At 53.4% G+C, this 14955-nt stretch overlaps 1 protein-coding gene across 2 annotated transcripts; it reads right to left on the bottom strand.

The window, feature by feature from the left end:
• Window positions 1-101: 101 nt before the first annotated feature.
• SHMT1 (serine hydroxymethyltransferase 1) lies at window positions 102-14955 on the bottom strand. Of its 2 annotated transcripts, none has more exons than XM_032762639.2 (12): window positions 14904-14955; window positions 11595-11730; window positions 10360-10505; window positions 9846-9961; window positions 9455-9615; window positions 7961-8042; window positions 6749-6961; window positions 5525-5641; window positions 4160-4282; window positions 3491-3607; window positions 1159-1269; window positions 102-570 (listed from the first exon to the last, which is right to left on the bottom strand). In XM_032762639.2, the coding sequence occupies exons 2-12, from the start codon at window positions 11694-11696 to the stop codon at window positions 398-400; spliced, it is 1461 nt and encodes a 486-aa protein (XP_032618530.1). In that variant the 5' UTR covers window positions 11697-11730; window positions 14904-14955; the 3' UTR covers window positions 102-397. The 2 variants fall into 2 exon arrangements, with proteins under 2 accessions (XP_032618530.1, XP_032618529.1); XM_032762638.2 differs by lacking the exon at window positions 14904-14955 and adding an exon at window positions 14395-14471.

The raw sequence follows: 14955 nt of genomic DNA, 5'->3' as shown, positions 1-14955 counted from the left end.
TATTAAAGATCAGGTGCCAATTTCAATCCTTTAAAAAGAATTAAGTGCTGCACCATTCAGTTACTAGAAAAGAAACCGTTTCCTAAACGGAGGCTTACCAGCCCCTTGGTAGTGCCCACAAGCTTGGGGCAGTGTCCTACAGGGGTAGCCTAGGGGGAGAGGCGGGTAAAAAAATTAACTTTTAAAAAGCCACCTGCCTTGTGGGAACAAATCACAAAGAGGAGAAGAGAGGAGGTTAACAGAAGTGTGGGGGGGAGAATGACACATTTCTCTCGGGTCTCTTTGCTTGTCAGATGGCAACAGAGGCTTTCCTAGTGGGTGTGAATGCACCGCAATCCCTGTTTGCTTCCCCAAAGCTCTCTGGTAGCTCTGGATTGGGTGCAGCTGCTGCCTTGTTTTAAAGGACAGGCAGGCCAGGGAGCGGGAAGGCAGCAGCAAAGGTCTCCACCTCCTCTTTGAGAGACTTGAGAGCTGCCTGGTACTTCTCATCGCTCACCAGCCTCTCCTTGAATTCCTTCAGCGTCGCTTTGGGGCTCATGTCGTTCTGAATCCTCAGCGTCAGCTCTATCCCTGTGTGGGCGATCGGGGGCTCAGACTGACAAACGTTCCCTCCCCATAGCTCATGTACCGCAAACCCGTTAGCTCTCCAGCCCCTGGGGAGACTGGGTCTGAATGCATGGGGCAGGCTGTACCCTGCACCACGCTGGTGGGCTGAAGACACCTTCCTCTAACAAATGCAACTCGGGGGAGTCAGGAGGACGCTGGGCCTAGCCTGCATGGGATCTGCTGCTCTCAGCGGAAGTGTGGTTGTTTCCACCACAGGGCAACACAGAGCAGGCCTGAGTGCGTCCCAGCAGCCGCCGTTAGTGCCAGGTTACCACAGGCCTGAAGGGGAGTCTGTGGCACCAACCATTCGGAAAACGCCTTCGAGTTGGAAAATGGGCAAGTTAGATACGGAGTGGACACAGCACAGGGACCAGCCAGGATCCTTTGGTACTGAAATCTAGTGTTCACCCAGGCCGTGGTCCAACTCCCAGTGTAATCCGCAGAGTCACAAAAGGAGCTGGCTTAGGCCTCACCAGCAGAAACCTTTGCGCCGTAACCTGCTGGAGCCACAGCTCCCCCTTTCTCAGCCAACTGCAGATGCCTCAGCCTTACCTTTGTGGATGAAATGAGCTACTTTTTGGAAGTCCCCTTCCCGGAATCCCCTGGAGGTCAAAGCTGGTGTCCCAAGCCTCAGGCCGCTTGGGCGCAAGGCACTCTTGTCACCTGTGTCGAAAGAAGTGTCAGGAGAACCACGCTCCCACAAGCACCACTGAAGGACACAAGCGTAATCCCAGGACCAGTGGTCTTGGCTGGAGTTATTTGGGGGGGAGCGGCAGGAGAGTGGGATCTTGGAGCTCTCTCTAGCTTGGTTTGGGGTTGTCCACATGCCCCTCTCTGCCCAGCTCTCATAAGGAGGCTGCATGGCGAAACAGGAAAGCCACTGGCCTCTAGGTTTACAGCCCCAAGACTTGGCCCTGACCCCACTGATCGCCTGGAAGCAACGGTGAAGAGGTACATTTAACGGTCATTGGGCTGGTGGGAACTGCAACCCAGGTCCTGATCAGCCAGTGCCAATTCCCTTTCAGCCCCAGCATGAACCAGAGCTTAGAAGGAAAGAGAGAGCAGCTGCCGTGCTCCATCCTGTCATTGCCGCCCATGCTCCCCACGGGAAATGTCTCCAGCCAGCAAGGCCATGAGGTGAGTCTCATTCTAGGACGTTTACATTCTAGGATTCACTGTCGGCATGGCAGAGAGAAGCCTGCCCGTTTCCAGCCTGCAAAGCTCCTGTACCTATAGGCTTCCCCCAAGCCCACTGGTCTGACGCACTGATCAGATGTGGAGAGAGCAGGAGCACCTACTTAAATGCTACATGGCTATGTAGTCCCTTTTATACAGGCAGCTCCAGCATGGAAATGCAACCACTTCTGGGGTGGAGTGTAGTGCAATGCAGTGGAGGGCAGAAGGGTAATTGGGGGTGAGGGCAGTAGGAAAACAAGTACTCTAACGTGGGAGTGTCTGCAGAGGAGCTAGGCATGTGCTGCTTTAACGGCTTTGCACATGCACCAGAGAACTTAGCAGAGTGAAGCCTGAACTATCCCTGCCCAGTGTTTCCAAGCTCATGAGGCAGAGAAGAGGAGTTGAGTTCAGCTCCCTGAACTAGCCCTGGGCTTGGAAGTGTGGCACGGGAGCTGCTTGGGCCACACACCAAACGCATCAGCGTGAAGCTGGCTCCTCCAGAAATTAAGGCTGTGATTTTGTCACGGAGGTTGCGGAAGTCATGGATTCCACAACCCCCACAGCTGCAGCAGCTGGTGCAGCTGACCCCAGGACCCACCCTGGGGCCAGCCGTTCAGGTGTCCTTTGGCGAGCCGTTGCTCGGGCGGCCGGTGCAGCTGGCCACAGGGATGGCCCGAGCAGCAACTGCAGGGAATGCCCAAGCATGTCCTGAGGGCTGTCGGGAGAGCAGTTCCCCAGGGGCAGCCAGCCCCCACTGCTAGAGCAGGGGGACCCCAGAACAGCAGGGCCCCAGAAGCAGAGGTTTAGTCATCCTGGGTATTTATAGTAAAAGTCACTGGCTGTGAAGTTTTGTTTATTGCTGGTGACCTGTCCATGACTTTTAGTCAAAGGTATTTTTAGTAAATCTTAGCTTTACCAACAATACTCCAGAGTAACTCTACCTGAAGTGCTTCCCAGAGAACAAGCTCACAAGCGAGAACCCCAAGGGCACAGGGAGGCGAAGGGTTAACACTGGGAAAGAAAGACCTATTCATGCTGAAGGAACATTCCCAGGTGCTGTCCTTGGTGGCTCTCCAGCCTTCGGCAGAACACACCAAGTACAGAACCACGTGCCCCGTTTCAAACCTTACGCTGTAGGAAACCTCCTTGCCTGCCTCAGACCTTCCTCCTCTTGGGATCTTACCCCAGAGCAGAGACCTGTCCCCGCCACCAAGGGAAGGTTTCTCAAGTGAGAGCAGGTTTGTCCGGCTTGACCTTACCTCTTCCCCTCACTGACTGAAACAGTTCTAAATGTGGCCACTAAGGGGCCTATCATAATAAATAATATATAGAGATATACCTATCTCATAGAGCTGGAAGGGACCCCAAAGGGTCATCGAGTCCAGCCCCCTGCCTTCACTAGCAGGACCAAGTACTGATTTTGCCCCAGATCCCTAATTGCCCCCCCCACAAGGACTGAACTCACAACCCTGGGTTTAGCAGGCCAATGCTCAAATCACCTGCAACACTCAGTTGCCAGCCAAGACCTCAGATCTTCAGCCCTCAAGATAAGGCTCCTAAATCCATATTTTGACACCTAGCAAAGTTTCCCTGTTTCCCCGGGGATCCTGAGCAACCCTAGTTCTCCGAGTGCTGACCTGTATCAGGCTGCAACCTGTGTGAAACTGCAAACTCCGCTAAGTAGTCAGTTGAGAGAGGACCCCCTCACCAGGACAGGTGTTCTTGTTACAGGCAATGGAACAGACTTCCAGCACCCGTTCGGCTCTCCCGCCATCCGTCCCTTTGTTGCGCAGGTCCACGAGGATCAAGTGGTTGTCAGAGCCACCTGGGAGAATACAAGGACATGAAATCTAGTGCGTTGGAAGTCGCTGAGGCTGGGATATTGGAAATTAAGCACATGAGCTCAGTCCTACTCCCACTGACTATTGTAGTTATAACCACAATGCTGCAGGGAGCAAGAGTTGGGCCACAGGGTGGTGTAACAGCCTGCCATGGGGCAGGGAAGTTCTCCGGCAAAGGCAGGGCTGGGAGAACAGGAACTATCTGGCGTCCAAAGGAAACCGGCTTACTAGCTAACGTGTCTCTCTTATTGGCTTGAGGTTCGCTGCTGTGTCTATGGCTCAGGCCACAACAATGTATTAAGCATCTGTATCATTTCTGTGCGCCAAGCTCTGTGCTCAAACTCTCCCCGGATGGGTGGCCAGAGGAAGATCTCCCTGCATGTGTATCCCAAAAGGCTGTGTTATAACAGAGCTCCAGGCTTTTCTATAATCATCCCAACTCAGCCTAAGTCAGTGGGAGTCTGTGGCCTTCACTAGGGTTGGGAACGGGCCCTAGGCAGCAGGAAATGCAGGGGCTACCTAGTAGTTGTCCTTACCAGTGACGACATGGTAGCCCAGTGCGATCATAGCAGCAGACAGTGCCTGGCAGTTTGCGACAACCTGCCGTTGATAGGCTTTGAATTCCGGGGTCATGGCTTGCTTCAAAGTGACAGCGATTCCTGGGCAGAAAGGAGAAGTGTTGTGTCTCCAGGCTGGCAGCGGCAAGCCAGGCTGCTCCGTGCCTGCAGTCAGCGGTGACCAGGAGCATTGACAACGAAACCCTGGCCTGGAAAGCTGAGGAACTAGAGTCACGGCTGCAAGGCTTTAAAGACACAGCAGTACAATGTCCCAGAGCTGATCTTCGCTACACGAAGCACCTATTGGCCATCAGTGCTGCAGAGTCCACGTCTACGCTAGCTGTGTTTTACGATGAGTCCTGGTGACCTGCCCTAGTATGAGGCACAAGGGGCTTGTGAACCCCACAGCAGGATTTAATTCCATTTATACAGCTGCCAAAATCTCACTAGCTGATGCCCAATGGTCTGATGAGCCAGTCACAGGCCCACTGCAGGGGGAGATTTCTCCAGAGGGATTCCAGATTTCTCCAGTGCAGTGGCCAGATGGGTGGAGTGCAGCTGTGTCTTTTGCGTGGTATCTTTCCCCCTCCTCAGCTCTGAATACCAAAACATGGATCTGTACTCTCCCATCGGGAGGAAAATCACCTGCTGCCTATTTCTATCAGTAGGGAGAGGAATGTGGGAATCCACAGAAAAAAGGCTCTTCTTGCTGATCAACAGGAGGGGCTCGGCCAGGGGAGAAGGGTTCCAGCCAGAGGATGATGCTCTGCTGTTCTTCAGTGCTGGCTATCAGAGGATCTCAAAGCTCGCTGCAAACTGACTAACCCTCCCGCCCTCTGAGCTGTAGGGCCATTGTACAGCTGGGGAAAGAGGCAGAGAGGAATCTGACCCAGAATGACAGGAAGGCAGGGCTCCCCACTCTCATGCTGGGGCCTGCCTGTGGAGGTAGGGTCAGTCCTGGGGCGCTAGCCCTTGACCTTCACGTCCCTGTGCACAGCCAGCAGCCTTGGCCACCTTCAGTACTGGCGTTTTAGCTTCCATATGGTACAAGGTAAGAGGAAGTACAAGAGACCAGCAGAATACTGGGCGGCGGGGCGGCTGCAAACTCATCCTTCCCACTCATCTGTGGGGCCCTGCCTCCCCAGCTTATGTGGCCTGGCTGGGACTCCTGCATGGAGCCAAATATCCCTTTGGCCGTGATCTGCAGCGGGCACCGTTAAGCAACAAGCGGATTTTCTTCTGCTTCAAGCCCTGCAACTTTGGCTAGAACTAGACACCCCCCAGCCCTGTGTGGTGGTGCAGCACTAAAGTTCAGCCCCTGAGCAGCCCTACAGGGCCCCTTACCTGCAATGGCATGGTTGTGAGGCCCTCCCTGAAGCCCTGGGAAGACGGCCTGGTTGATGAGGCTTTCTAGGTTGTATGGAATCTCCTTGCCAGTCTTGGGATCCACACTGCGAGCTCCTAGGAGGGAAGGGGATGGTCACTGTCTAAGGGGCACAGCTCACTCCCATGTTCTATACCTAGGTGGGTTTAGATCAGTCCCTTTTTAACCCAGGGGTGGCTGGAGTCAGGCCATCACAACACTACGCCCCAGCAGTGTGCTTGGAGCTGTGCAGAGCCCACTACAGCCTGTGGAACTTGCAAACTCAAAGCGCCCCAGGACACGCGGGCACCAGCTCGGTGCTAGGCAGGAGTGGGAGAGGAGGGTGGCAGGCTTAGCAGGAGGGAGTTGAGGAGGGATTTGAATGAGGAAAGGGTGAATGTGTAACCCACTCTGTGGTGCTCTTTCCCCTTCAAGGGGTGACGGGGCCACAGACTGATGTTAATGAGCCTGTGACAGCCCTGCTGGATGAAGGTCGATCTTTTAACTCAGGCAGTAGAGGCTCAGGCCTTAAAATCCACAGCCCTCGGTTCAATCCCTGCTGCCCTGCCCCAGGCCTGTACAGGGAATTGAGCTGGGCTAGGGAGGGAGGGCCAGGCAGGGGGCAGCATGGAGGAACTCACAAGGAAACGGCAAACCGGGATTCACTGGCAAAGCCCAGCTCAGGGTGGAGGGAAGAGAGAGCAGAGAGGGAAGCCCGGCTGGGCAGAGCCGTGGAAGCCAGACTGAGAAGCTTTGCAAGAGGGTGATGATAAATCTGTCCAGCTCCACCTGGGAGCATCGCTGACCACATGCAGCCTGGGACTTAGTTAACTCTTATCGAACACAAGGGCTGCTCCAGCGGAACAGCACTTTGAGGAACTGGTTCCAGGCAGGCTTCATGGGAAGCGTGTCCCCTACTGAATCACCCGCACCGCTCCCTGGAACTCCTAGTTCATCCTTGGGCATCTGTCAACCAAGCTGATCACCCAGCCTGTCCCATTCGGTTGGGGATCCAATACTTCCAGGGAAAGGACAAGCCCTTTCCCCTTCTTCTCTGAAAGCTGCAAACTTTACTTCCATGGCTCCCGCCAGCCAGAGGGAGGACGGACCAGCCTTGGCTCCTATTCTGCAGTAGCTCAAGGTCCCCAATGGCCCAACCAGCCCAGACCAGGGCCTCTCATCCTCTGCTCCTCCGCGGCCCAAACCTTTCCGATAGAAAATCATGCCGGCCCGGCAGCCTCTCAGCGTCTTGTGCGTCGTGGTTGACACAACTTCACAGTGTTCAAAGGGTGACGGCACCACACCGGCTGCCACCAAACCACTGATGTGGGCCATGTCAGCCAGGAGGTAAGCCCCGTTCTCGTCCGCAATCTTCCGCATGCGGGCGTAGTCCAGGTTACGCGAGTAACAGCTGACGCCTGGGCCAGGAGAAAACACCAGCCTCAGGGCATGTCTATGCTGTGTGATTGACACCCAAGTGAGTGCTAATCGAGCTAGCTTGTGCATCAACAGAAGTGTAGCTGCGGCAGCACGGGCTGTACAACCCACCCAAACCCTGGGTAATTAGTCAGGCAGCTCTCCCAGCACAAGACCACATGGAGGAAATATTTCAAAGCCCAGGAGCCACACCATGGGAGGGGCCCAGAATATGGCCATGAGGCCATGGTGAGACAAGTGGCAGGAAAAGTCTGACTACCCAGCAGGGAGAGGCAGATGCCTGGTCCAGGCCACCAAAATAGCAGCTGCTAAACTGCCCCCCAGGATGCTTGGGCTCAGATCCAAAGCAGTGCATCCTGCGGAGACTGAAGACAGGAAGAGAGGGGGCAGTGACTTGCTGCTGGCCATGCAATGCATTGGTGGTGGCAGAACACAGGAATCCTGGCTCTAACCACAAGGCCCCCTCCCCAAGTCGCCGGCTCAGAACAGAAGTCAGGATGCTGCATGCTTGCTGAAATTCGCCACGGTGCTCCCAAGTGTTTAGCCAGCGACTAAGCCCTGTGGCTGGGATTCTTCAATAGCCTGGAGCAGGGGTCCCAACGCAGTGCCCGCGGGTGCCATGGTGCCTGCCGGGGCATCTAAGTGTCCACCGGCCAGTACGCAGGCACGAGCATCTGCTGAAATGCCGCCGACAAGCTGCGTCACCCAGAGACATCGCCGCTGAAATGCCACAGATTTTCAGTGGCATTTCGGTGGTGACGCCTCTGGATGACACTATTTGTCAGCAGCATTTTGGTGGCGACATCTATTGATGTTGCCCCTTGTCGGTGGCATTTCGGTGGATGCTCGTCCACTGACATGGAGTGGCTCGTTGTCTGGCGCCCACCAGACAAAAAAGCTTGGGGACCGCTGGATTTTGAACAGAATCTACCTGCTGCCCAGAGCCTCCAACAGCTGTTTTTCCTTCCCCAGCTGCTTACCTGCTATGATCAACTTTGGGTGGAACAAGCGGGCATTCTCCTCCAGCCGGTCATAGTCGATATAGCCAGTGGTGGGATTGACCTGGTAAGGGAGCAGCCAGAGGAGACGTGCAGGGTAAGCACCATGCACCTCTAGCCTTAGAGATGAGACAGCTACATCTCGCTCTGTGGTGGAGCTCATGAGCTAGCAGCACTGCCCGCCCCAGCCATCCCATGAAGCCCTCGCAGAGTTAAAGGGTTAACAATGGCGGCTCCATGACAGGCCTGCAGAGCAGACAGTGGCTATTCTCTGCTCTGAGGTCTCAGAGAGAACTTTCTGCCCAGCCATGGTCTGATCTCCCTGGTATCCTCCATTAAACCACCACAGGTCGAGTCAGCTGTTGGACCCTGTGACGTCACACAGCAAGTCATTACCAAGCGTGGGAGAGAACAACTGGCCTCACTACCTGTTCTCTGAGAACACAGAACCCAAAGTCAGTCAGTCATAGCCATGGGTCACGCTGAACAGTAACAAAAAGGGCATTCAGGCTTAATACGGCAGCCCAAATACCATGCTAGCGAGAGAATTTGCCATGTTTTAATAAGATGGAGCCTTTACAGAGCGGGTCAAAGATGTTAACACAGTCTGGGAACCAACCTGTGAAAGATGTAAATATCACTGTTCCCATTTGATAGATAGGGAAACTGAGGCACTGAAGTGACTAACCCAGGGTCACCCACTTGAATCGCTGGCAGAGCTGGCAACAGAAAGCAGATCTCTTGAGTCCCAGGCGGATGCTCTGCTCACACGTCCCTTGTGATTGGAATATAAAGGTGACCTCAGCACGATCCTGGCTAATTCGTACTTCCACCCTGGTGAGCACTGTTTCATCAGGGGCTCCATCGCTGCTGAAATAACCCTGCAGTCGGTGCTGGTGCGGATCCAACTCACCAAGGAAGCTACTGGTAGAAGTTTGGGCAACTGCAGCAGAAGTTTTCACCCATGCCAGCTGGGTTCCCAGTGCAAACGCTGGCTTAACCCACCCATCGGAGTCTGCCCAGCTTTTGTTCCATTCCCCCTTTGGGACAATGCAATGGCACCATAGGTGGAATGCTGCATGCCTCCAACTTGGGACCGGAGCCCCGCTCAGGGCTCAGCAGAGCCGGCACACGCTGGGTGGACCATCAGGGCTCTGGAGGGTTAAGACCCTGAGCCAATGTCTATTGAAGCCAATAGAAAGACCCCCCCGCCCTCCAAAATGCCTTCAGTGAGTCTTGGATCAGCCTCCAGCACCACCAGTTGCCTCAGGAAAGCTATTTAACTATTTAACCCTTCGGTATCCACCATCTTATCACACCCTCTCTTTGCTAATACAGGACACACTAAGAAATCCCAGCTCCCAAGGCAGGGCATGAAGCCAACGTAAGTAGCTTGCATGGAAGAGGGATGACAATTGCTGGCCTGCACTGATCTCCACAATCAGTGATTTCCGAAGCCAGGCGGAGTCCCCTTACCTTGTAGGGCATGGATTCAAAGAAGATCGAGGTAGCCGAGATTTTCTTCTTGTCTGTCATGAAGCCGTGTGTCAAGTGCCCCCCGTCAGGCAAGTCCAGACCCATGATCCTGCCATGGGGCTCCACCAGGGCCGTGTACACCGCAAAGTTAGCGGGGGAGCCTACAACAAAAGGCAGCCCCTGAGCACCCCGAGCCTTTGGTACCGCAGCTCTCAAGGGGGCAAGATCCGGACTGTGACCTTAGGAAGGGGTTTTTAAAAGCAGTCTCCTCTGAGCACCCCCACTTCCCCACTTGTACCCAGCCCACGAAGAGATGATCCGGCTCTGGAATGCAAGGGTCCCAATGACTCAGCAGTTGGCAAGGCCATCCCCTTTCCCCTACTCCCATTACCTGAGTATGGCTGGACATTGACCCCCCATTTCTGTGGGTCCAGCCCGTACGCCTCCAGAGCTCTCTTCTGGCAGAGGATCTCCAGCTCATCCACAAACTCCGTCCCGCCATAGTACCTGCGACATGAACGAGAAGAGCAGGAGTCTCACAGCATCACCGACGCCCTGTGTTTCCATCCCCAACGCCAGTGGCAGAGCAAGAGTGAACCGGACCCCTCTTCCCTCCCTCGGGGGTCTCGGCAGGATCTGGCCTGATGCTCCACAAGCTTGGAAATGATAGTCCTAGCAGGGAAGCTGCAGGCGACGGGCCACGTTGGCCTCCTTCTGCAAGGAGTGAAGTGCAGGGGGTCTGTTGCTGCCTTGGGAAAGGAATAATTTATAGCCAGCGGCTGCTTGGGCCCGCAAGGGACCAGCAATTGCTTCCTCCAGGACAGTGAGCCAAGCCAGGGAGGGTTGGACTCTCTCCCTCCTACAGAGACCACCCTTTGGATGTGAATACCCCCCATGTTCCACACCTCTGTCCCGGGTACCCCTCCGAGTATTTATTGTTCATGCAGGAGCCCAGAGCCTCCAGAACCGCTCGGCTTGCAAAGTTCTCGGATGCAATCAGCTCCAACCCAAGCCTTTGGCGCCGCTTCTCTTTCTTGATGAGGTTGTACACCTTTGAGAGAGAAGAAGCCCCATCCTTATCAGTTCTGTACAGAGCACTGAACGCTGGGAAATGTTCTCTCGCAACCGGCGGTAGAATGGAAAGATACAGAGACATCCCGCCATGGACAAGGGAGGCAAGAATCCTCTCTTGTGGCTCTGAACCTGGCCCACTGGGCTCAGGTCTGGGCGTCGTTCTACCAGAAAGATGCTGACAAAGTGGAGCGCATGCAGAGAAGAGCAAGGAGAGAGACCCAGGGAGGGAGGTTGACTCACTGCAGTTAAAAATAGAGCTTTGCTAAGGGAATGTAGACACATCCACAAATATTGGAAAGATGTGAATATGCAGGATGGGGAGAAGTTATTTTAGGGCGGTGCCACGGGTAATAACCTAGGCCTAACATGATGAAATTAAGGACACATTAGCCTGCATGTTAGAAGATGTTTCCCAAAAGTGAGCACGTGGAAGAACATTTAAATTGAACGGAGCAAGGCACTATGGAAGTGAAAACTGGCTGGAAGAAAGAAACAGATGACTTTCTAATGTCTATAGATCTCCCCTTCTCGTTCGCTCCATTGTCATGGAACAAGGTGCTAGCTTCAAGGGCCACAGCTGTGCTCATTGCCATATAAATAATATCCGATCCCACACAGGAAAGAGAGACCCTGGTCTGAGAAATCTGGGATGAGATGCTGAATAGACCTATTATGTGGTACAGTCGTAGGTTACCACATGGGAGCTTTGGGTTTGGAGGGAACTTCAGACTCATGGCAGCAGGGGCTGGGAACACCATGGAGGTGATGCTCCAGTCAATGGTGAGGAGAGCTACCAACATTCTCTTTTGCCACCCCCCTGGGGCTGCAGCGTGTGGCAGGGAGAATGGGAAATGAGGTGAGTAGAGGCAAGAGACAACCCAGGACTGGATGACCAAACTTGCACTGACCCACCAGCCCGAGTCATTGCCTCAGGAAGATCAACATCCCTTTTGGTTGCACGGGTCCCAGAGCTGGGAGGATAAATCAAGACCTTGTGCCACGATTGCTTGAGTTTCCCCTCTGCCAAAATGCACGCAACCCTTTCCCCACCACACACACTTCTCACCTCCAGGTCACTGGTATCAAGCGGCTCCATGACCATCTTGTTATGGGACACCCAGAGTTCAGCACTGGGGAGCTCTCCATTGACACTGGTTAAGTGAGCCATGGCGGGGGCGGTTGCTTGCTTGGTATAACGTGGTCTGAAAATGAACAGAGTGGGACAGATTGTAGAGCACTTTTAAAAAGAGCCCCCCACCGGAGGTCAGCTCTCCCTGGAGCACTCCTTTCTTGTTTTTAAATAGATTCCTTCCCAGCTGTGACCTGACGTTCCAGTTTGAAGCCTGCAGTGAATTAAATGCTGAGTTATAAATTATGAATCCCAATAAATCCATGAATACAGGGCCTGATCCAAATCAGTGGGGTTGGGACCAAGCTGATAATGAAAACTCTACAATTCTTAGAGACCCCATCCATTGAAAATCTAGTCAATTTTTTTAAAAAGTGTGTCATTTCAGGGCTATCTGTCCCCCTGCCAAGTGTTGTGGTTCCACAAAATCACTTGGTTATTTTAGCTGTTTTTCTTGTGCTTGTTGCTGGGTCAGAGATCCACACATACAACTAGGGAACCTGTTGACCTGACTCTACACAGGAAATAGAGAAACTGGGCATTTGCCAGCACTTGGTGTGGTCAAAATCACACCAAAGAGAGAGAAGTTATGGTTTTTCCTCCAAACTCTTAGTTCTAGAAAAGTTAGGACTATTTGTAACAGTAATTAGTAAATACGTTTTTGGACAGAAGTATGTTGTTTTTTTTAAATTGCTGCTCTACTTAAAGGGACAATCTGCTTGAAACATACGAGAGAGATTAAATTCACCACAATGTCTGATAAATGTCTCTGCCATCCTTATTTACAAATAGCACCTTGCATGCAGGAGTAGTCCCATGTAAGACCACAGGATTTCTCATATGAGCAAGGCTCTGCTCGATATGAATAAGGGTTGCAGAGCAGGTCAAAGGCCCAGAGCATGTGTGTTACAGTACACTGGATCCATCTTCACAGTAAGCATGACAATCAGGCCTGACCAATGCAATTCAAAAAGCTATGCATCCACTAATCAAAGTCCATCAATGTGACTTCTGTGGAGATCATAAGCTAACAAGCATAAACTCTCAGAGTCATGTCTTAGTCAAAAACAAAAACTCTGTTTAAACATTAACTCCCCAAGGCTAGTGAAAGGCCATGTACAGCTAATTAGGCAATCACATTCTGTTTGCTAGTGCCAGGTAACTAAAGTCCATCTGGAAATCTGTCTGCCTTGTCTTGCCAAGGAGCAGCTGGTTGGAAGAACCCCCCCACCCCTGCAATTCTAAATGTACCTTTATTCCCCCATGAATCTGCTGTTATTTCTTTGTGGCACTGTAACTTCTGCACCTCAGAAAAGCTGAATTGCAAAAATGGAGTCAGAATTAAATGTTGCTTAGGTTGGAAAAGTAGGATTTGCCATTCTGTCCAGGCTGATATCCCAGCTCCTGCCAGACCAGATCATCATTAACTAACAAATAATAAGCTCTTGTATAGCATTTTTCACTAGCATATCCCCAAGTACTTTACAGAAGGTGGGTGGACAAGTACTTTCTCTCCACTTCCCCAATGGGGAAAGCAAGGCAGGGTTAAGCAAATTGCCAAAAGTCACAAAGAGTAAGTGGCAGAAGTGGAACCCGGTGTACGAAATTAAGTCTCTCCCTCCCTCCCTCCCATTCTAGGGTCCTAGCCACTGGACCATGCTATCCATTAAGTGCTTATTGTTTATTCAGCGCTATATAGAAAACAAAGGATACAGTCCCTGATCCAAGGATCATATCCGACCCACAGGTCCATCAGATCCTGTATCTCAACTCTGGCAGTAGCCGACATCTGATGCTTCAGGAAAAGCACTATGTAGTTCACTTTGTGCCCTTCAGCTAGGGTCTGTGTTATACATTTTGGCTGGAGACAGCTACCATTCAATTTATAAAATATTACAATCAGTAAAATAATTATTTTCCTGTGCATCTGCAGTAGGCCTCAAAGAAAAGATTGTTTTAGACAGAAGGAGAGTGTAGAATCCATTCCCTCCCACTTCACAAACTTTAACTACTTTCAGTCACTGTGATGTAAGAGAACATTTAGTTTACACTTGAAACCCACTTTCCCAACAGACCCGTTTTTTAAAACAACCCCAAATCTTCGTGTGCTGCTGCAAAAGAGGGAGGAAATCACGTTCCATCTCAACAGTGATTTTGCCCCAGCCTCTGCAATGTTACCTCCAACTTCAATTCTGCCACCCCAGCCAGCGAGGTGCTGGGGGCATAAAAGAGACAGGCAGGCATTCTGTGATTATTACATTAGGAGGGTGGGGAAGCACTGGAATGGGTTCCCTAGGGAGATGGTGCAATCTCCTTTCTTAGAGGTTTTTAAGGTCAGGCTTGACAAAGCCCTGGCTGGGATGATTTAGTTGGGGTTGGTCCTGTTTTGAGCAGGGGGTTGGACTAGATACCTCCTGAGGTCTCTTCCATCCCTGAGATTCTATGGATCCCCAAAATAGACACATCAAGACCCTGGGTGCAACTTCCTGTTGCTTTCCCAGCCCCCCCATGCAGAAAGCAGAGGCAGCTGCCGCTAAACTCCTTTCAGCCCAGCCCAGCCACGGCACTAGCCCACACAGTTCAAGAGAAGGGGAGAGACAGCGACCCCAGCCCCACGTGCACCTGGAGCTAACGCTAACCGAAGTCACCCCCAGCACAGGTTTACACGGATCCCGGTGTCCCCGGCCCAGAGCCTCTCGGGACTGCAGCCCCCAGGCTGGGAGTCCGCCGCACTTACCGGGATCGCGGCGCGCCTGGGCTGCTGCAGCTCGGAGCAGACTCAACCCGCCGGCACCCAGCGCAGCACCATGCCCCTGCGCTGGAACCTTCAGACACGCCCCGCCTCGGTCTCAGCCAATCGCCGAGCAGTCCGCGCGCCCCGCGCATGGAACACTCTAAATCGTCTCAACCAATCGGAGGCGCGCATGCGAGCCGTCTCGCCCTCTGCCCCCACGCGATTGGCCCAGGCCGAGCTCGCCGGCCGGCCCCAGGGCAGCACGTGGGTGGCTGGTGGTGCTCGTGCGTTGCCAGAGTCCCTCGCCCGGGGCGGGCCGCGTGCGGGTGGCGAGGGCGGAAGAGGGGCCCGATGCCCAGCGGGAGGGGAGCATGGCTGCCGGCGGGGGGAGACCGGAGACACGCAGAGCCCCGCCGGCTCTCAGCATGCGGGGAGGGGGAGATCGACCCTAGCAGGCAGCGGGTGGGGGGGGGGTAGATCCGCCTCTGGGTGGGCAAGGGGGATCCCCTCACCGGCTGAGGAAGGGCGAACGCTTTGCCTCCGGGAGCCTGGCTAACACCCAGA

The sequence above is a fragment of the Chelonoidis abingdonii genome, chromosome 9, assembly GCF_003597395.2.
Source record: "Chelonoidis abingdonii isolate Lonesome George chromosome 9, CheloAbing_2.0, whole genome shotgun sequence".
In the NCBI taxonomy this organism is placed as follows: Eukaryota; Metazoa; Chordata; order Testudines; family Testudinidae; genus Chelonoidis; species Chelonoidis abingdonii.
This window is presented reverse-complemented; position numbering and strand designations above follow the sequence as displayed.

Coding starts and splice junctions, on each gene's coding strand:
- SHMT1 (XM_032762639.2), bottom strand. CDS start 11,696: ATGGCTCACTTAACCAGTGTCAATGGAGAGCTCCCCAGTGCTGAACTC. Junction 9,962..10,359: donor GAGGGGTACCCGGGACAGAG/GTGTGGAACATG, acceptor TTCATGTCGCAG/GTACTATGGCGGGACGGAGT. Junction 8,043..9,454: donor TTGAATCCATGCCCTACAAG/GTAAGGGGACTC, acceptor CTCCCTTACCAG/GTCAATCCCACCACTGGCTA.